General features: G+C 49.4%; 1 protein-coding gene across 1 annotated transcript in view; it reads left to right on the top strand.

The window, feature by feature from the left end:
- The first annotated feature begins 612 nt into the window (after positions 1 to 612).
- Positions 613 to 21523, top strand: part of VILL (villin like) — a 66340-nt gene continuing 45429 nt past the window's right edge. The window contains exons 1-3 of the mRNA XM_084619069.1: positions 613 to 738; positions 14620 to 14701; positions 19625 to 19699. Of these exons, the coding sequence (XP_084475195.1) occupies positions 14633 to 14701; positions 19625 to 19699 (144 nt within the window). The 5' untranslated portion in view covers positions 613 to 738; positions 14620 to 14632. The remainder of the gene's footprint in view (positions 739 to 14619; positions 14702 to 19624; positions 19700 to 21523) is intronic.

Below are 21523 nucleotides of genomic sequence, written 5' to 3'. Positions count from 1 at the left end.
TATTGACCTCCAGGAGCACCTTTGACTTTTCATGGATAAGCCCGAGCATGGTTCCTGGACATAGGCGTTTATAATTTAAATTATTCAATGATCCACCTCTGAGATGCCAGTCAGAGCTTCTGCCCATCAGCTCCAGCAGTTCCCTGCTTGTGCACCATGGACTGAGGAGAGAAGTTACAGGCTGGCGGGATGTGGCTAGGAGATGGGGAAATTGAGCAGGATGGGGCCTGGCAAGTTATTTTACAGCGGGTCAGCCTTGTTGGATGATCTGATGCTCTGTCATGTGACCATGTCATCCAAACATCACTGCATTCCACTGCCCCCATAAACCTATGAAAAAAATCCAACACCCACTCTGTAAATGCCAGCAAAACAGCTCTCTAGCAAAGCAGCTTGTAATCATTAATGCCCATTGAATTTGTAACATGGATATTACAGAAAAGCCAGTGTCTGCTGAGCCCTGACAATGAGCCCAGAAAACCTTGGGTAGAAGCACGTGGCTTCCTGGGTCTGTCTCTTAGCAAGTCTCATTGAAGGGAATGGGTGTGATCTCTTAGGAGGAGGTTCCCTGTAGTTAAGTACAGTATTAAATTACTGATTTCTGCAGTTCCCCTGCTGACAGAGGTGGCGGAGCAGCAAACAGTGTCTGACTCTAGCTTGCCGAAGGGGTGAGAACGCAGCTTGTGGGTGTAGCTGGAAAGGCAGAAACTTTGAGGAGACCTCACACTTTATAGCAAGGTAAGCTTCTTTTTTAATCCTCTTCATTTCATTTCTAAATGTCGAAGCTGTGGCATGAGCACTCCAACTGCGTGGGAGAACAAAGCCCTGTCAATGTCTTATCAGTTGTATTTAAAACAAAAATGGGGCCAGATCCTCAGCTGATGTCAACCAGGGTAGCTCCATTTACACAACTGAAGGGTCTGGACTGAGAATTTCATGCACACACAAACCTTTCGTCTCAGATTTCTGAGAATCTGGCAAATCTGCCTAACACCTCTGCTCTGAGGAAACATAGGCTTTTGGACTGGTTATCACCCCAGGCTTGCCTTTATTTTCATGCAACACGTAATCAACTCTGTTTTGTTTGACACCCCTCATTTGACTTTCTGCTGAGTGGGAATTTGTTTAAGGTTGAATTTTTCGTTCCGTTGTTACACGGGAGGGCAAAAACAAATGATCTGGATGGTCTAGATCAACAGAACACACTATTCTCATGGCCTCATCAGTATAGATCTGCTAAAAGTCTGAATACGCAGCAGTTTGCTGCTTAAAAGGAAGCAAAGGCTCTGTTGTATGTAATCTGTTTGTGCTTTGTTACCTCCCAAGTTCGCCCTGTTCATTTGAGAGGCAAATTACACTAAGGAGAAATTGGTCTGTAATGGAGTTCAGCTTCAGGCTTATTTGCTGGTATTTTTCTTAGGCACGTCTCCTAGGGACATAACATTAATAATGTGAAGGAGAAACCATGTGAATTAGCATCTGTGGGAGATTTGCATTCCTTAAGCAATATACTGGCGAAAGATGCAAACAAAGCCTACGGTAACTGAAGCAAACTTGCTCTGTGGGGAGTGGAACTACACCGTGATGAAGCTCTATGCTGTCTTTACACAGAGTAGCTAGGTGTGGCTCCGACCTTGCAAAGGATGTGGCAGTAGGTCACTGCTAGGAGCAGCCTCCTTCCTAGCATTCCCTGGGGGTTTTACAAGGCCTTTCCAGTTGGGATCCACTGTATGGTGGATGCTGCTTGCTTTCAAAGTACGTGGGCAGTACCGGAGAGCCCAATCCAGACCACAAAACCATTGCCTGTATTTCCATGCCTTGCTGCGGGCACTCAGCAAAGGCAGGTGAGCCTGTTTTGACTTTGCACAAACAAGCTGCCTTCCTCCCCTCCCCCCCTTCCCCTCCCGCCAGCAATGATGTAGGTCTCATGACATTATTTGCTAAGAAGGACTTTGTGGCAACTGTTGCTAAGGCTTCCCAAATGGGAATGGCGGCCTCTTGCCATGCTTTGAGGCAGAGCCACTAGGTTTGTTCTGAGGCAGGCACCTGAGGAGGGAAGAAGGCAGTGCTCCAGGCAGGAGGGGAGCGGTGGTAAAAAGGTTTTGTGGCTATTGCCCACATGGTATCTGTGCTGCGGAGAGAGGGTGTCCGTCTCTAGACCTGCTAGTGCACGGATCCACAGCCACCTCCGGAGAAGTGGCCACTTAAGCATTCATCTGTGCTGCGCCATTAACCACGTTAGGTGGCCTGGTTCAAATGCAGCTGGTTCCTGATGGGGGCTCTGTCCTATGTGGTTGGGGCCTAGCCAGTGCTGCCTGCCCAGCTCCCATTGGGTGCAATGAAGCTGGATTGTGTCCGTGTTCACACCATACTTCCGAAGCGTCCTGTCCAATGAAGTGGACAGTCCTACATTTTACCACAGTTCAGGGACACGATTAAGGTCTTATCTGCTACCAAAATGGGAGGGCCACACTTTCACCGAGTCTATGGAGCATCCGTGTCATAAAATGCCATATTGGGTGTTACAATAAATAGATTCCCATAATGGGGGGATATTGTGCAATCACGTACAGGAACTTAGGGTTTGTCTACTTGGGGATATTCAGAAAAATTAATCCAAAGTAACTAAAGGTGTGAATTTAAAGTGGGTTGGTTAATCTGCATTAAACCCCCATGTGGACATTCTTATTCAGAATTAATAAGTTTTTATCTTAATTCACTTTGTAAGCTAAACCAAATTAGCCTGAATAAGAATGTCCACATGGGGGTTTAATGCAGTTTAATCAATCCACCTTAAATTCACATCTTTAGTGTATTTTGATTAATTTTTCTGAGTGTAGACAAGCCCTTGAAGAACTCTACTTTCAGGAAGTGCTTGTTGAGACAGAACATTACATGTGGAGGAAGGAACGAAGCCGGAAGGTTGCACTGTCTTGGCTCTTTATGCTGCATACACAATAGCAGGGGACCTGTAATTGTCATGTAGATTTGGCCCTACTGTTCCATTACATTTTGCAGCCCTCTAAAATCTGACTTCTCAATATCCATTAATTTTCCCAGCAGAACTTGCTGTGTTCATCTCCTCACAGAGAGTTCACCCAATTGCATCGTTTCCAGCTTACTAATAGATTCTCTACTGGCTCTCACTGCCATCTTGCCCCAGCAAACTCCTCCCTCTCGGGAAAGTAACACTCACTCCCAGGTTATGGGAGTTAGCGCATCAAGAGACGAGCACAGTGTATACCTCACGCTTCAGCATTTGCAGTGATCTTCTTAGTGTTCTGGATGGTCACTGGAGACGAAGCCCAAACTGGAACATTGAATCCAGCTTTCGGGGACATTCAGATCCATATTGGGATCCAAACTTCATGGCTTGGTCCCAATTCTAGTTAGAGAGCATCTCTTATCCCAGGGTTTCACATCCCCTTCCTGACCCGACAGCCACCCACATACATGCCCTTCCATCACCCTCAATCACAGAGGAATCCATACCTGACACTCTCACACAAAAACACATCTCCCCCTAGTCCCGTGGAGCCCCATAACCCTCCCCCCCCCCCAGGAGATGGGGTTAGTGGCAAATAGGAGACACATACCAGTGATTTTCACGGCTCATAGGCACATCCTGTTTCCAGCACAAAAAAATGTGATTACTTCCATGGCCTGTATGGGACTATTCAGGCCAAGTGCCTTCAAAACAACTTCCCTTCCTGGGATTTTTTGCCCTTCATTCTCCCCTTCATTCTCGCTCTCATTCTCCTGGCTCAGCACTTTGTTGTGTAATAACAAGCTTCTCTGCTGCTCTCTACCCACCTCAAAGAGATTTGATATATTGGGGATGCTAAATTGTATGTTTGAGCGCCATCCGTCCTGGGCCTTTACAGTGGAATGTGTTTCAAGCTTCAGGCCCCCACAGCCTAAATATGCTCCTTTGGCATGTCATGAGCATGAAGTCTAGGCTTCTGGTTCCTGTTTTTTTAAAACAGCTCTTCTGAAAGCAACCAGACATGATACAACATATGCCTCCCTAGAAGCTGGATTCTATGGAGCTATGTGTTAGCTAGACAGTAGATATCTATAGCTATCTCCCAGTAGGGAATGTGTGTTGTTAAGGTTTCATCAGCATTTAAATAAGATACGTACAGGTAGGGTGACCAGATAGCAACTGTGAAAAAACGGGACAGGGGATGGGGGGTAATAGGTGCATATGTAAGAAAAAGTCCCAAAAAACTGGACTGTCTCTTTAAAAACAGTACATCTTGTCACCCTACATACAGGCATATATCTATAGCTGTGAGTGTATCTATCCTATTTTAACCACGGGTGTACACACACGCATCGACATTAAAATTCAGTCTTTGCCATGCAGTGGAATTGGAGATAACAAAACCAAGGTGTGTAGTTCTATGCGGTAACTGTTGATGGAGGCTGACTTTTTCATCTTGTATCTTTATTTCCTCTCCTAAATTCTTATATTGTGCGGCCGTCTTCTGGCGGAACAGCTGCCATGTTCAGCCCCAGAGGTGGCTGCATTCCAGTGGGTGGTAAAATAACACTGATGTGTGTGGTTAATCCTGTACTCCTGGACCAGACGCTCCTTTTCTGCATCACTCAGTGTTGCGGTCCTGCCGGTGCACAGACAGGAGCCTTTTTGGCAGAGTCGTGTGTTTGGACAGGATACTGGGTCTGCTCGGCCTGCAAGGTACAGCGAGAAACAAAATACCCCTTGCTGTTAATGAGCCCAAACTGGTCTTTTCCTGTAAAGCTGTGTCAGTGGCAGGTTGTTTCAGACCCCTCATCCTTCATGAGTTAAAGTGGGTCACTAGGCTGAGCCCGGGGTAAGGGGCAAAGTATAAATTGCTCCCCGCCCCAACGAGACCAACGTGACTGGAGCTTCCTAGGTGATACTGTCTCAGGGAGGACCCATTCCTTCCCTGCTCCCGTCACTCTTGGTGGAGCATCACTTACTCCATTCCTTTGTGAGGGTTAATTTATTCCACCCTCCTTGTGCTCATTCAATTCCACTGGTTAGTACTAGGAGAGGGGAGGGGAGAGGAGGGGCTGGGGTCAGGCCTTCTGCACCCACTTGCTCGCCTGGTGCAAACCATCCCATTGAATTAGCACGGGGCGTTGCTGTAACCCCAGCTCGGCACCGACGACCATAACAACTCAGCTGCTGTTACCGAGGCGAGTGGCACGCTCTGCACTGCCCCTGCACTGCTGGACTGTCCCCACCTGTTGCATGCAGGAGTCCCAGAGCTAGGACCATGAGGCTCTTGCGCTTTGAGCTAAAGGATTAAATCGATGCGCCGAGAGCTGTAGCGAACTCATCTCCTCTGTGGATACAGCACGGAGGGTGCAATGTATGCATCGCATGCTGCCGATGGCTTACAGAGCGCTCCTATTTAGTAACAGGATATATGCATTGGTGAGGGGTGACAGTGTTGCCAGCAGCTCTCTGGATGTTCCCTACAGCACGGTCAGAGACGACAGGATAAACCTCTACCACACGGCTGGCACTGACCGTGCCCCTGCAGGGTCCTGGTAATATTCTCCCAAGGGAAGATCACCTTGAAGTCTGGCTCTGTTTCGGGGACCTCAGAGCTTAGATCCTCCCCATGCTGCATGAAAGCGACTGGAAGGAGCGGGAGTTGGATCTGGTTGGTCGGAAGCTGCTTATCTCTCGCCAGTCGTGCTGCTACTTTCGTTCTGTTGTGTGTGACCACGCTGCGTCCAAGGGTATGATAACCAGACAAAGGGCGAGCTTCCCTCTGCAGCGACGGCCGTGCACCTGAGTCCTGACTAAAACTGCCATTCCTGGCCAGAGATGGACACCTGTTACAAGCCGTGCGGGAATTTCAACACCAGAGTCCAAGCTCATTTCACCTGTGACCTCAGCCATGCACCAGCTCTTCAGCGAGAAATGGGCAGCCCTATAGAACTGCCTGCCCTCGCCTCTGGAATGTCTGATGAACTCATTCTGAGCTAAGTTCGAGAGTTGGAATAAACATTAATCTCTCTGTTTGCCATTTGAAAGCTAACAGCATGGACCCAGTCCTTGCAGCCCGCTGTGTGAAGTCAAGGGAGCAGAGTTGAGGATAAGGCCTATCTGCTTTCACGGGGGGACGATAACTACCTAAATCGATATTTAGACACCCAGATAAGCAGAGGAACCGAGCAATCCAGCCTCGGTACCTCTAACAATCAGGCCACCCATTTAGGTGCTTGCTGTCTAGACACTACAGCTAAAACCTGTAAATTGGGCCCCCACCTTGAGGAGCCCCAAATTAAAAGCCACTTTTGAAAATCTGGCCTTGAATGGTTTAGAAGGGGGAACTCCAGAGCAGAGATCTGCGTGGTGCAAAATGTCTTTTAATTTTAATGCAGAACCCCAACGGCATAAAAGAAATGAAGTTAAATCTTATACAGCCTGCAGAGAGCTTGGCTGTTGCCTATTTGTTACTTGGCTCATTTCCTTTTGAAGAAGCCTTGTGGGACGTTATGCTCGGGTAACTCGAAATCCTTTTCCCAGCCTTGCTTCTAGTGGGACTATTTCACCTGCTCTCTTTTAACAGCCTGATCTTCAGCGGCACGCAGCTCCAGGGGAAGGCAGTGAGATTGGCAGGGGCTGAAAAACCAGGCCCTCTATTTTGGCTGTGACCATGATGCCTTGTTTTAGAGGGACGTGGCTCTGCTCGAGCTTCTGAAGGAGGCTCAGTGTATTCACGGTGAGCAGGAAGCACTTGCTCATGCTCACTCTCTCTCCCTCCCCCTCTCACCCACTGCACTCCCGAATGGCTCAGCCCTGGGTGGCAATAACCTTTGGCCGTTCGGCTCAGTAACAATATACACAAATCTCACCAAGGTGGTCGAGGGATACAGCCTTTTCCCCTAGGCTGTGCACGCTGCCGCTCTGATAAGAGGCTGCTGGGAATAATTCTAACCAGAACGGCTTCCGAGGAAAGGAGGAAGTGGAGTTAAAAAGAATCCAGTTGTGTTTCTTGCTGCATAACTCGGGTGATTCTTCCAGCCTGTAATGTGCCATGTAGTTCTGCCTCCAGATTCAGTCCGGGTACTTCGGCAGAACCCGTTCCATTACAGCAGAGTAGGAAGGAATTGAGAGAAGGAAAAATTTGTTCATGATAAATTGGCAGCTTTATTCATCTCCGAGTTTGCTGCTCCCCTGGAACTGATCTGTATCCTGTTACTGAATCAATAATTTCTTCATTAGACGCCACAAAGGGGCCGCTACCCTACCCTTATTAGAGGTTAAGTCAATCTTCATCTCTCTGTGCATTTGAAAACAATGCACCCAGCAAAAGGCCTGGAGAGTCCTCACACCAGTACAAATGTTGACACAGAGTTTGCACAAGGCAGATTCTTGCCAGTGGCTCTCAGTGCCAATCTTGTCAGAGGCAGGCCTAGAGAAAAATGTGTCCCTGTTCTGAACACACCCCAGCCTTGTCTGCTGCTTCTGTCTGCTTTGACATCCGGAGAGCCCATGTCACTTCTTGCAGTTACTTGTCACCACCCCACAAGGGCCTAGCATGCCCAGAGATCCCCCGGGAGCGTGGGTGGCCAGGGGCAGGGATGGTCATGGGGAGGAACCCCCAACCAAGGAGAGCATGGTCTCTCTGCCTCCTTCCCTGGGTTGCAGGGAGGATCAACTGCTTCTCTCCTTGTCACTGGTGCTCTCATCCCAGCTGCGCTCCAGCCTGTGCTCCACCCTGGGCTCTACCTCGCCAGCTTCAGGACATGCTGATGGTTAATGGTATGGTGTCTCCACACAATGTCACTGATTGCCAGAGCTGGGCAAACTCGTTATTTGAGACCTATAGCTCCTTTGTCTGTTCACGACTAGACTAGGTCAGGCTGCTAATAGTTGGTTCATTCTTTGACGATACTGAATAGTGGCTACCAACACCTCTGAGCCTGTAGAATGGCTCCAACACAGGCTATTGCTGCAAGTACTCACGAGTTATAACTCATTATTGGTGCAATGGGGAATCACCCAAGTCACATGGTAGGGTTCCTGCTTTCTGACAGGATGGTGTCCAATCTTCTCCAGATCCTCAGAATGGCCACATTAGCATGTCTAGTGTCAATCTGTAAGAACATTTCCAGCTCTTACCTTTTCCCTCAAACATCTTATGTACAAAAATGTTTCTATAGGAGTGTTTTCGGGAAGCCAGAAAAATGGGTCACAAATACCATCATCTGTAGTTTTCATTCAAAGAAATGCTTTACTGGCAAATACTGCAAACCACCCCTTCCCCCCCGCCAAAAAAAGTCTATTCGCCCAGCTTTAATCATCACATTGCAGTGTGGTTTGGGAGTATGTTAAGGTCCAGTGTGCTTTGGTGTGAGTATTTGCCTTGCCTGTGGGAGAAGATATGAGGCCTCCAAAAGGTGCCTATTATATAGGTACCTTCTGTTTTCCCACCCCCTGCAACCATCCTCCTCAACATCCGATGAAGTGAGCTGTAGCCCACGAAAGCTTATGCTCAAATAAATTTGTTAGTCTCTAAGGTGCCACAAATACTCCTGTTCTTTTTGCAGATACAGACTAACACAGCCGCTACTCTGAAACCTGTCATTATGCAAGGCACTGAATTTAGCCGTATGGAGTGGAAATCCATCAATTTCATGAAAAAACTCTGTACAGATACAGACAGACATGGCATGCATCCGATGAAGTGGGCTGTAGCCCATGAAAGCTTATGCTCAAATAAATTTGTTAGTCTCTAAGGTGCCAGAAGTACTCCCTCCTTTTTGTGTATCTGCTTTCTTTTTGAAGGGGTCAGGCAAAAAAAAATAGCCTCGGGGAAGAATTGTTGTTCGAGTCAGGAGTAGACATTGACCAGAGCCCCAAACAAAGCAGACAAACCCATTGCTGGACTTTTGTGCAGAACATTTCCATTTGGACTGCAGGCTGCTTTGTCTCCTTCTGGGACATGCTAAAAGCTAGACGAGGCGCAAAGAGGGTGGTCTGAGGGGGGACGGTGCTCCACAGTGTGCTGGCGGGCTGGGGCTGGTTCACTCGACATCAGCACCGGTGTATTCAGCAGACTCTGATTTATATAGGAGTGCTCAGGTGCATAACACATATATGTGAGTGTAGGATCGAGGGTTAGTGGCCAACCAGCATAGACAGGGCGTAAGCAGTTCAACAGCCGAAGACAAGAATATCCAATACCAACTCAAATATTACCTATAATCCTAGCTTTCAAATTGGCACAGCCTGTCAGAAAGCACGCCCATGTCATAGTTTCCTAAGGCTTTACGGCACGTTAGTCATTTTGTTTGGGGCTCTTATTGTCCGAGTGCTGTTGAAATACAGAAAAGCCAAGTCGCCGTCAATTCAGACTGTTCTTTGGGTGTTTGACATGAAGCCCAGACACCTTTCTGGGGTTTTCATTCCCCCAGCATTCCATGAACCCTGGAGAATGTGTAGGATTTGAGACTGTCTCTATGTTTTTACCAAGTAATACGCCTCCCAAAATGAAAAAGTGACTGCCGGCATGTCCATTGAACTGTTATTTATTCACCGTTCTTGGGAGTGACCCTGACAGGTTAGTCATCTGCTCCTTCCTGGAGTAAAATCACACCCCCACACAAGGGAGGCACTGAATCTGGCGCACACAGCGATGAGTACTGCTGTGGTTCTGATGTTGTACGATGGGAGTGTACTCTGCTGAGACGTGTGCGTTACAGGTCCCCCGCTGGGCTGATCGGCAGAGGATGCAAGTTTCTGCAGCCCGCAGCTAAGGAGTTTGGGCTGTTTAGCTCAAGCTGTAGCTGCTCAGTCATTTAATTCTGGCGGTTGCCCATGCAATCCCCCGTGTGTTGGCCAACAAGGCAGTGGCCGGAGGAGCATTAAGGTTTCCAGAATCTGCGGCCTCAGCCCGAGAAGTGTTCTGCAATTTTCTGTTGAATTTACTTATTCTCTACTATCTGCAGGGGTTGTTGATATGTAGGTGGGGTGGTGAGTGCCGCTCACTATGCCAAATGGCAGTGGAACAATGAGGCTAAAACAGAATTTTTGGCCAAGTGGCTGAAGCTTCCTGTGGGCGGAGCAAGAGGAGCTCTCATCTGCTTCTGCCTTTTATGGCTGGCCCCTCAATGCTTGAACAATCCCTGCGCCACTTAGAAGAGCTGGGGTTGACCAAGGACAGCTGCTATTGGATGGTGGGTGTACTGGTGCTGCTCAGGGGGGAGTGACTCAACTTCCCAGCCCTTGCCTTGCAATCTGGAGCTGGTTGTGGTGGCCATCCCCTCTTCTCTGCTACAGTCCATTTCTTCAACTTGTATCGCCAGCCTCCTGCCATTGCTACTGTCACTGTGGCGTTTACAGGACACGTCTCCTCTCTGTGCATTCACACAAACCACCCATCTGTGGGGATTGTATATGCCTGTGAGGAAGCTGTCCCAGCTGCACCTGGATCCCTCCTCCATCATCCATGCCAGGAGTGCCTAGTCAGGTCAGAGCCTCCAGACGTCACCTGTCTCTGGCCAAGGACCCATGTCCCACTCCACTCTGCTGCGGGGGGCTTAAGGCCGCACAGCCCTCTACCATACATTGTGGTGTCCCCAGCAAGCCAGTCTGCCTCACGACCAGTCCCTGTGCATTGCTTTCTCTCCAAGGGCTATGAACAGTGCGCCAGCTGTTACCAGTCACCATACGGCTCTTGCTCAGCAAAGTGTATTTCGTCAGGATAAAACATAAAGCACGAAAAGCATTGACACGCTCACTCCACAGATCAGAAATTGTCCATCCTCCACAGTGGGAGTCTGGTAGGCTAACATCCCTTTCCTCAAGGCTGGGGGCCTTTCCTTGGACAGAAGGTCCTGTCTGCTGAATGAAAAGACAGACTCTGAGTCTCCCCACATTCAGCCGTTCTATGCCCCCAAAAGCCCTTTCTACATTTCTTAGGCTTCAAAACGCATGCAAATCGCCCAGGGGGTGGAACGGCTCTGGAGCTGTTTAAGATCTCAGGGGTCATCACCCCCTACTGTTTTTCGTTCCTGTAGGAGCTGTGGTAAGCCCCTGCTTCCATATACAATCCAGGCCATTCACAGGAATAAAAATTTCACTGCTTTTGGAGGGGCACTTTCTGTGCTCCCCAGCAGCCAGAGGGGCTGGTTCTCCCCCTCCCCCTCACTCTCTCTGCCCTGGCGGGGTTCTGTGCCCCCACTGATTGAGGGGCCCGTGCCCCTACTTGCCCCCCACTTTGCGCATTCCGCAGCAGACAATCACACAGAAAACATCAATACATTGAATACAGTGGTCCTCAAAGATATTGCCTGGGGTTGCAATATCTGTGGCAGAAGTGCCCAGCCGTTCTCAAAAAGAAAAGGAGTACTTGTGGCACCTTAGAGACTAACAAATTTATCTGAGCATAAGCTTTCATGAGCTACAGCTCACTTCATCGGATGCATGCCCTTCTCAGTGACTGGCTTTTGCCCTTGAACAGGTGAAAATGCTCAGGGCTTTATGAGGGATACTTTTTCCTAGTGGAGTTTACTCATGTCTCTTCTCAGTTTCAGAGGGGCAGCCGTGTTAGTCTGGATCTGTAAAAGCGGCAAAGAGTCCTGTGGCACCTTATAGACTAAAAGACATACTGGAGCATAAGCTTTCGTGGGTGAATACTCACTTCGTCGGATGCAGTTCTCAGTTTGTGTTTCATCTAGCATTGGGCAAAACCAGTTTGGGATACAGTAAGAACCAACTTGCATCTTCCCTCAATCCTCACAATTAAGCCAAATGTCTAGAACTTTATAAATGTTTCCATACTTCCTGCTTGTGGCAAAGACAAGACACAAGCAACTGGTTTTTGTGTCTGGACAGGGGTTGAGTTAATGGGAACACTCACACTACAACTCACATTAAATCACTAGTGAAGACAAGCCCAAGGACAGAAGGTTGTTTTCGTGGTATTTCAAGCCTGACCATAAGCAGAAATAAACCTGAAATCTCATGAAAACAGCTGATCTTCAGTGAGGTTGCTATCTCATCACTGTTTTCTAGATCCGGGGGTTGTGTTTGCTCTGGTCTTAATAGGGGCAGGGAGCAGGGAATAACAGAGGGGCTCAGTTTAGGAAGGGAGGTTCTTGGTGTGGTAAAGATTAAGCATCACTGTTTTAAACCAGGTTTCAGAGTAGCAGCCGTGTTAGTCTGTATTTGCAAAAAGAAAAGGAGTACTAGTGGCAACCTAGAGACTAACCAATTTCTTTGAGCATAAGCTTTCGTGATGAAGTGAGCTGTAGCTTGCGAAAGCTTATGCTCAAAGAAATTGGTTAGTCTCTAAAGTGCCACTAGTACTCCTTTTCTTTTTGTTTTAAACCAGAGATTTGGATTATAGTTTTTAATAAGCATCTAAGCTTCTGGATGCTAGTTCAAGCTGATTATCTGAGCTCAGCTGACACCTCAGATCTTCTGAGCTAACCCGTTTGCTAAAGAGAAGTGAATATTGTCCAAACACCTGAGTTCTGCTGTGAGCTCTGTGGCCTATAAGGTAAAACATTTGATGCTCTGCCAAATTCAGATCCAACAACAATATTCTGTGATCTGATATATAATACATGCAGCTTAACAAAAGACCAGGAAGCACACCAGGGGCAGGACTGGCTGGCTGTAGTCAATGCAGGCCTTTCATTCGGCAGGAAGATAGGCAGAGAATAAAATGCAGTCAAGGTATTTTTTTTTAAACTAATATAATAATTAACTATGTTGTAAGCAAACACAATTTGGGAGCTAGAGAATGACACCACCACAGTGCTTTGGCATATGAATGAAAAGAGAAAATCAGTGAGCCACATTATACCCTGCGTTAGTCCTGTTCAACCCCAATAACTTAATTGAGCGGAATATTTGTCCCAAAGATTGTAAATACAGTAATGAATTGGCTGGTGCATGTGCATTCTACTGCCATCTACTGGAGAGCCTGAGAACTGGTCACCTGCGTATCATAGATCTTATACTGATACGACACCATTTGTTTTAACTCCGTGGTAGTAGCCTGTGCTTACAGAGCAGGAGGATCTACATTCTCTGCCTCCTGCTGCTTGGATGTTCTGAATAACAACGATGATGGCAATAAAGTTCGCAGGTGTCTGGGTTTGTTACAATGTTCCAGCTCAGGTATTACTTGAAATAAGTGGGGGGTTAGCCCCAGTACCCTGGCCAAATTGCATTCTAACTTCCCCCTGCAGTGTCTACTGACTCTTGTATCCCTATTTGCTTGCTGCTTAAACTGTTCTGCAATGCTGAGTGATTGATTAGCTGTTGGGTCCGACCCCAGAGGTGGCTGCATGTCACTGGTGGATTAAGTGAATGATCTGTCTATACACTGGGGAGCCTCCGGAATGAAAGACGTTTGATACATGGACATAATCATAAGGGTGCAAGTGCAAGACTTGGAGCTATTTTTTTTTCCTAAAGAGAACCACAGTCCCCACTGGTATTTGTTGTTCCCCCCCGCTTTGGATCTGTGCTTCACCAACCAAAAGTCCAAGCTTTGGGCCAGATCCTCAGCAGATGTAAATTGGTGTAGCTCCACTGGATTCGATAGAGCTATGGCGAGTTTCACCCACTGAAGATCAGGTCCCATAGCTTTTAACATTACCCCGTCTCTCTCCTGGGAATCGCCGTTTGTTTTACTCACACAAAAGAAGGTTGAGTTAGTGCAGAATGGGGGCGAGGGGAGAGTCCTGGGTTTTGCATACAGCAGAAGCTCCTGTCTGCCCCAGGGGTGAGAGAACCTGGATTTGTGCTGGAAATGGCCCACCTTGATTATCATGCACATTGTAAGGAGAGTGGTCACTTTGGATGAGCTATTACCAGCAGGAGAGTGAGTTTGTGTGTGTGGTTTTTGGAGCGGGGTGAGGGGGTGAGAGAACCTGGATTTGTGCAGGAAATGGCCCACCTTGATTACCATGCACATTGTGTAGAGAGTTGTCACTTTGGATGGGCTATTACCAGCAGGAGAGTGAGTTTGTGTGGGGGGGGGGGGGGGGGTGGAGGGTGAGAAAACCTGGGTTTGTGCTGGAAATGGCCCAACTTGATGATCACTTTAGATAAGCTATTACCAGCAGGACAGTGGGGTGGGAGGAGGTATTGTTTCATGATCTCTGTGTGTATATAAAGTCTGCTGCAGTTTCCACGGTATGCATCCGATGAAGTGAGCTGTAGCTCACGAAAGCTCATGCTCAAATAAATTGGTTAGTCTCTAAGGTGCCACAAGTACTCCTTTTCTTTTTGTAAGAAGCATGACGACTTGTAGGCAGGGCCAGCGTTCTGCTCCAAACTCCTCATTGTGCATTTGTGGGTACGATCCCCTGCTCATGTTGTGCCTGGCATCTTGTCTGACCCTTTGGCCCTGTTCAGTGTGGGGCCAAATCTGAGCGTGGGGCAGCATTTTATCTATCCCCATTTGAAATGACACCACAAGGTGAGGAATCAGAGCCACAATCTGTTGTTTGAATGGCTAAATCCAGCAAAAGTCTGCAGAGACTTTTGTTCTTATGGATGAATCTATGTTATAGGAGCCTCGCTGCCACTTGGCTTGGAGTTTTATCAAACTGGATAGTTACTCCACTCTTCGTCTTTCTCCCCTTCAGTTCAACCAGCAGAATGACAGAGACTGACCTGGGCCTCCCCACTATCGAGAGAAAGCCGGGGCTGCAGATATGGACCATTGAGGTACGGTGAGAGGAGCGCATCCTTTGCAGACTGGGGGTGTATGGGGGTGTTTTACAAGAAAGAGATGCTGTGAAAATTGCTTGGTGAGAGAGGAAAGATGGTCTTGTAGTTAAAGACAAAGGAAGACTAGGAATCAGGAGCCCCAAATTCTATTCCCAGCTTTATCCCACTCAGTGTGCAACGTTCAACTCACGCAACGGCTCTGGGCCTCAGTTTCCCCATCTGTAAAACAGGGATAATACTGACTTAGGAAACAGGAATGTTGTGGGACTAAAGTTGATACTTTATTACCATAGCAACCAGAGACTCCACTGCACTAGATGCTGCTGGTACACTCTGTAATAAACAGTCCCAGCCTTGTACAGCTTTCAATCTAAATAGACGAGACCATGGGTGGGAGAAAGGAAGCATTACTATTCCCACATTACAGCTGAGAAATAGAGGATTTAAGTGACTTGCCCAAGGTCCCGTAGTGAGTCAGTGGCAGAGTCAAAGACTGAGCCCAGCTCTTCTGAGACCACAAGACTATCTTTCCTCTCCAGAGCAAATACTGTTGTTCACAGCAGCACTGATATGACTGTAGACATGCCTGAGCCCTGTCTGCACTAGTGGCTTAGCCTTGGTACCGACGGCCTGTTGCCAGCTGTGACGGTAAGACAGGTGCTAGGGAGATGCTGCAGATAGCGGGCAGGCCTGACCAAAGGCCTTGCATTCAGTTCTGAACATGGCTAGTGCCTGGCTCGGCCTGTTTTCCCCAGAAGGGTGTTCCACGGCTGGCTTGCTGCTGCTGAGCATGCCCCAAACAGGAGCCCAGCCCCAGGCTTAGAGAGCAGAGCCCAAGGAGCTGAGCAGAGACTTAGTCGTGTGACTCTCGCTGGCAGGGACTGTGCAGTGAAACCTACTTGGTGACGATGTTGCCACTGGGAATGATCGAAAGTCATTGCAGTTCCCTGTTTGTTCACGTGGCATTGCGCCACTTTCCAGGGGAACTGTAATTAAAAGCAAGTCTGTTCCCTAGGGACATGCTGGTATGTGGGGAAACCAGTTGGGCCAGCAGAAAAATGTATGGCTTGAATGCCACGGAACCGGTGTGAGCTGCAGGCTCATGGAGCAGCTCAGCACAGCCATATGTGTGTGTGTGTGTGTGTGTAAGTCATGTTGTAGTGCCCACCAAAGCTGCTTGTTCAACCCCCTCTCCCACCACCAGAACTGAACGTAGGCCAGGGCCCACGCAAATGCGGGAAGCGACCGACTCCTGCCTTGACCCTCAGATCACCCTGTCACAGAGCTGTGAGATTCAAGAGGCAGCTTGGAGCAGGAGGTGTAACTAACGCTCTGAAGTATGTACACGCACTGATCCCTCCGCTGCCTCGCCCATCCCCACCTTTAGTACGCTCATAATTTCCAGGCTACATACCGTGAGCAGAAGAGATTTAGATCAGAGAAATTGGAGATGGAAATGCCTCTTAAATCATCCAGTCCAACCACCACACCCCTTCCCCCCCACCCCCAACCCCATGCAGGCTTGGTTATTGCAGTGGGGGAGGTTTAGATTGGATATTAGGAAAAACTTTTTCACTAGGAGGGTGGTGAAACACTGGAATGCGTTACCTAGGGAGGTGGTGGAATCTCCTTCCTTAGAGGTTTTTAAGGTCAGGCTTGACAAAGCCCTGGCTGGGATGATTTAACTGGGAATTGGTCCTGCTTTGAGCAGGGGGTTGGACTAGATGACCTTCTGGGGTCCCTTCCAACCCTGATATTCTATGATTCTATGATTCTATTCATTCATTTGGCTTTAAAATGTCCCAAGCAATGGAGTCTCCACCGTTTCCGCACAGAATACTTAGTGGATCACATTGTCAGGCCCTTTCTCCTGGTATTCACCCCAGTCCTTCCTTTCTGAACTTCATTGCATTCCTTCTCGTTAGACACGCTTGTATTGCCCTGAATAGGTCACTTTCACCCTTTAGATACTGGTTGACGGGGGAGGCGAGTTATGTGGACCATGGTGCCCGTGCTCCTGGAATATTCAGGGCCAAGGGGTCCGGGTCCACCAATGTGTGGGGCCGGGTCTCTCTCCCGGCCCCGCCCACCATCCCCGTGCACCTCTCCTGGCCCCACTTGCTGCCCCCAGGCAATTTAAAAAGCCCCAGCAGCCCCCAGCCACCACCACCGGCAGCGCAGCAGGGCTAAGGCGGCTTTCTGTCCGCCCTCGCTCCGCACCACTCCCGGAAGCAGCCGGCACGTCCCTGCGGCCCAGGGGGAGCAGGGTGACTCCACGTGCTGCCCCCTGCCCTGAGCGCCGACCCCGCAGCTCCCATTGCCCTAGAACTGCAGCCAAGGGGAGCTGCAGGGGCGGTGCCTGCAGGCAGCGGGGCATGGAGACCCCCCAGCCCCTCTGCCGGAGCCGCTGCCAGAACGGTGTGAAGGTCGTTTTCAGGAGCTGCCCGAGATAAGCACCACATCCCTCACCCTCTCCCTCACCCCAACCCCCTGCCCCAGCCCAGAGCCTGCACCCCACACCCAAACTCCCTCCCAGAGCCTGTCCCCCACATCCCCTCCTGCACCCCAACCCCCTGCCCCAGTCCAGAGCCCGCACCCCACACCCAAACTCCCTCCCAGAGCCCTCACTCCCAGAGCCTGACCCTTCACTCCTCCTGCACCCAAACTCCCTCCCAGAGCCCACACCCCACACCCCCTCCTGCCCCCCATCTCCCTGCCCAAGCCCAGAGCTCGCACCCCAAACACCCTCCCACACCCAAACTCCCTCCTAGAGCCTTAGGTAGGTGTGGGGGGAGGGTAGCAGGACTTGGACCCATTTTGGGCAACACCAAAAATTATACAAACCTGCCGCCCCTGCTCATTGATCATTGTTTTGAATCCCTTGTGGTTCATTGATTCATAGAACTTAAGACCAGAAGCAACTAGTATATTGCCTCAACTTATCTACAGGCCATAGCCTTTCACCCAGTGCCCCTGCACTGAGCCCAGTCACTTGTGTTTGGCTAAACTCTTCCAGAAGGGCATCCAGTCTTGCTGTGAAGACTCCAAGAGAGAGAAACCACTGCTTCCCTGGGTAGCCTGGTCTAAGGGTGCATCACCCTCGCAGTTGTAAAAATGTGTGCCTTCTTTCTAACTTGAGTGTGATCCCCTCTTGATTGTCTAGCACTGTGTTAATAAAAGGCGTGATATGGAACAAACCAAACCAGAACATTTGTTTGGGAAATTACAGTAATATACCCTTGTGTACATAGTATGCAGTATGTACAGTGTACGTGGTCAATATCTGCCTACACCCATAGCACACAGAAATCAAGCTAGCCCAGGACTGTGCTCTATAAATAGCGAGTGAGTCATAAACCACACATCACTGGTCTGAATTTCTGCCCAGTGAGTTTGCCCAGTTTCATATTCTTGTTCGAAGTGAACTGGAAAATTCAATGCAAATTTGAATGGAGCCCAGAAAGCCATGCTGCCTGTTCTCTGCTCATCTGAGTGAGAGGACACAAGGGGGCTCTCAGCATGTGGCTTACTGACCTTCCAGATGCTAATTCTCTGCCTCTATGAAGCCCTCTGTCTCTTCAGTGTTAACTAGGTAGGTGCCAGGAATGCTCCATTCTGGGCCGGCACTGCCCCAAGAGGTCAACTGCAGCAGTCAAATCCTCTGGTAATGGTGAGCCTGGATGCTGCTCAGGCCAACAGCTGGGTTTGGACTCAAGTCTTTCAGCCGTAAAAGTATGAAGCTCTGTCACTTGATTTAACAGACTAAGGGCCTGAGTCAATGCCTGTTGAATCACATGGGATTTGTCCCAGGCTTTAAGCAGTAGGAGACCTTTACTTCTGCTGATAATCATAGATAAGATGAGACATACACTGCGCATTGGGTTGCTTTGTTATTTATTCATTCCCCAGGCGCCTCCCTGGGCTGGGCACTGTACAAACAGCTAATGAGACAGTCCTTGCACTAAAGAACTTAGCAACAGCAACTCAGGGGCACAGTCGGGAATAGAACCCAGGTGTCCCAAATACTAGTCTAGCACTCGTCCCACTAGACCACGCTGCCCCCGAAGGGAAGCGGTGTACTTCAACAGAGGCTCAAAACAGATAGAGAGATCTATTTTAAAGGTCCATTAAATCATAGAGGGAGAATTCAGCCTGTACTTCTGGGCTTCAGCTAAAACTGAGTTAAGTTAGCAGTCCATCTTTATTAATCCTTGACAAATTTAGGGATGGATTTTCCCAGCTAGGAGACCTAACAAATTTTCAGTTGCTCTCTGATCGTATAGCGATGGGTGGCGTGTAAGAACTTAGAAACAGAGGCCAAGGCATGAGTCATTCACCCACCCTCCAGTTCAGAGATGAAGTCCTTTGGCTTGCTCTGCTCTGCACGTTAGAGACGTGCTGTGAATAGAGTCTCCAGTTCGGCACCTGTTGCTAGCACTATGCAAAATCTTAGAGCCTAATATTTTCAAAAGGTGTTTGTTTTGTTCGCACGTGGTTTACCCAGCTTGTGTCTAGAGTACAACAACTGGTCTGGAAGCATCAAAGAATTTATATTCTGGGGTGTGGGAACCTGCTGGGGTGGCTGGGTAGGTGGCTGGAGTCTCAGTGTAGCAGCAATATGGTCTTTCTGCAAAGGTGAACTCAATGGCACAGGCCGTAAACAGCAGAAAGACATGATGGTTCTTGGAGCAAGACTCTTGGGTGCTTAGTGTGAAATCCTGGCTCCCCTGAAGTCAATGGCGAAATCCCCATTGATTTCAGTGGGGCCTGGATTTTGCATCTTTGCTGCTTCCCTCTTTTGAGCCAGGCTTATGGCATATACAGAGGAGAAGAGGATGCCCCATTTGTTACCGCAGCAAACTCACTGTTGTCTCTTGTCCAGGCCTTTTTTTTACTGTTGCTTTCTCCGATTTCTTGCAGAAAATGAAAATGGTTCCCATTCCCGAAAAGGCTTACGGGAGCTTTTTCAAAGGAGACTGTTACATCATATTATATGTAAGTCAGTCAAGCAGATGTTGGTAGGTTTGGAAATGCTCTGCACTGTTTCATTAACCTCCCTTGGACTGGAGCTCAAGTCACTCCTTTGCCTGGTTCCAGCAGCACCGTTCTAAAACGTAACCTATTCGCCAGCCCATCAACCGCCTGATTTTAATGCCTGAAATTGCATATTCAGTATGAGAGAGGCCAGAGAAGCAACAAGAGGGGGAAGTGCATGAAAGAGACGATCATCTCTGTTATGGCCTCTTGAAATAACCCTCATGCTCTGCGCTCCTGCGGTGCATTCCACTCCCCCACCCCACCTCCAGGGATCGCGAAGGCGAAGGCCTATAGATTGAAAATGGACGAACTGGATTTTGGGTGTGCCAAGGGCCCGGTTTTGGCTACCTTAAAAAGGAGCTGGTTTTCAGGGGTCGGGTGATCAGCCCTTTTCTTGAGAATCAGGCCCCTCTAAGGTGTCTCAAGTTGGGTTCCTAGAAATTCAGGCAGCCAAAATCACTGGTGGTTTTTGCAAAAGTAGGCCTTCGTGACTTGTCCACGGTCTCTCACACAGTCCATAGCAGAGCTGGGAATAGAAGCCAGGTCTCCTGCATCCCGTCCTGTGCTGTAACCACAGTATTGTGTAGTGGTAAGAAAACTGGAAGGGGCGTGAGGAGAGCTCATGAGTTCACTCAGAACTTGAGCCAGGCTCGCTTGCAATTTGACCTCAAAGGCTGAGGCACTTCAGAGAACCTAGGCTGAGCAGCTGGCGTGTAGCAGCAGAAGTGCCCTGCGTTCCCAGGGTGATATTCCAGGGTAATGTGCTGTACTGGGGCTTCTTTAATATCTCCCCAACTCTTCTTCATTTGCATAGACCATTCCAGGTTCAGAGCATAGGTGCTGGGGGGACAGCCCAGTGGTTTCCGTCATAAAACAGTGTTTACAGTTTGGTTCACAATTCTCTCAACTCCCCGGCCATACACATTGTTCCAGCACCCCCAGTTCAGAGGCCTCCTTGGGTTCACTTTTCCATTTGGCAGCTGTTCTGAGCAGTGCACCAGGTTGCAAAGGGATGAAAGCCTCTTTGATGGACTTAGCTCACGTCCTAAAGCGGGTGTGTGTGTGGGGGGGGGGGTAACTTCTCTCCTTCCTCCATCACCCCTGCAACTCAGGTCTTCCACCCTCCATACTGGGGGAATTGCTGGTAGACCCTCATGGTCAGTGGGCCACAGACCCACCCAGTGGTGAGCTGGAGCCGGTTCGCACTGGTTTCCTGGAACCGGTGGTTAAATTTAGAAGCCTTTTTAGAACCGGTTGTCCCACGTGGGGCAACCGGTTCTAAAAGGGCTTCTAAATTTAACAACCAGCCAAAAGTGGTGCCTTAGGTGCTGACTCCACGGGTGCTCCGGGGCTGGAGCACCCAAGGGGAAAATTTGGTGGGTGCAGAGCACCCACCGGCAGCTCCCCTTGTCCCCGTCCCCAGCTCACCTCCGCTCCGCCCCTGTGTTACGCACTGCCTCGCTGTGCTTCTCCGCCCCGCTTCTCCGCCCCCCCGACTTCCCGCGAATCAGCTGTTCGCGTGGGAAGCCGGGGGGCGGCTGAGAAGCAAGTGGCAGCTTCGCGCTCAGGCCCAAGGAGGCAGGGAGGGGAGGGGAGCTTGGGCGGGGGGGCACGAGGAGGGCCGCCCGCACCACAGCAGGTAACTCAGGGGGCGCACAGAGGAACCGCTCCCCGCCCCAGCTCACCTCCGCCTCCCTGGGCCTGAGCACGAAGCCGCCACCTGCTTCTCAGCCCTCCCAGGCTTCCCGCACGAACGGCTGATTCGTGAGACGTGGCGGGGGG

Source organism: Lepidochelys olivacea, assembly GCF_965140295.1.
Source record: "Lepidochelys olivacea isolate rLepOli2 genome assembly, chromosome: 2".
Lineage (NCBI taxonomy): Eukaryota > Metazoa > Chordata > Testudines > Cheloniidae > Lepidochelys > Lepidochelys olivacea.
The sequence above is the reverse complement of the archived record's forward strand: the minus strand, read 5'-3'. Positions and strand labels throughout refer to the sequence as shown.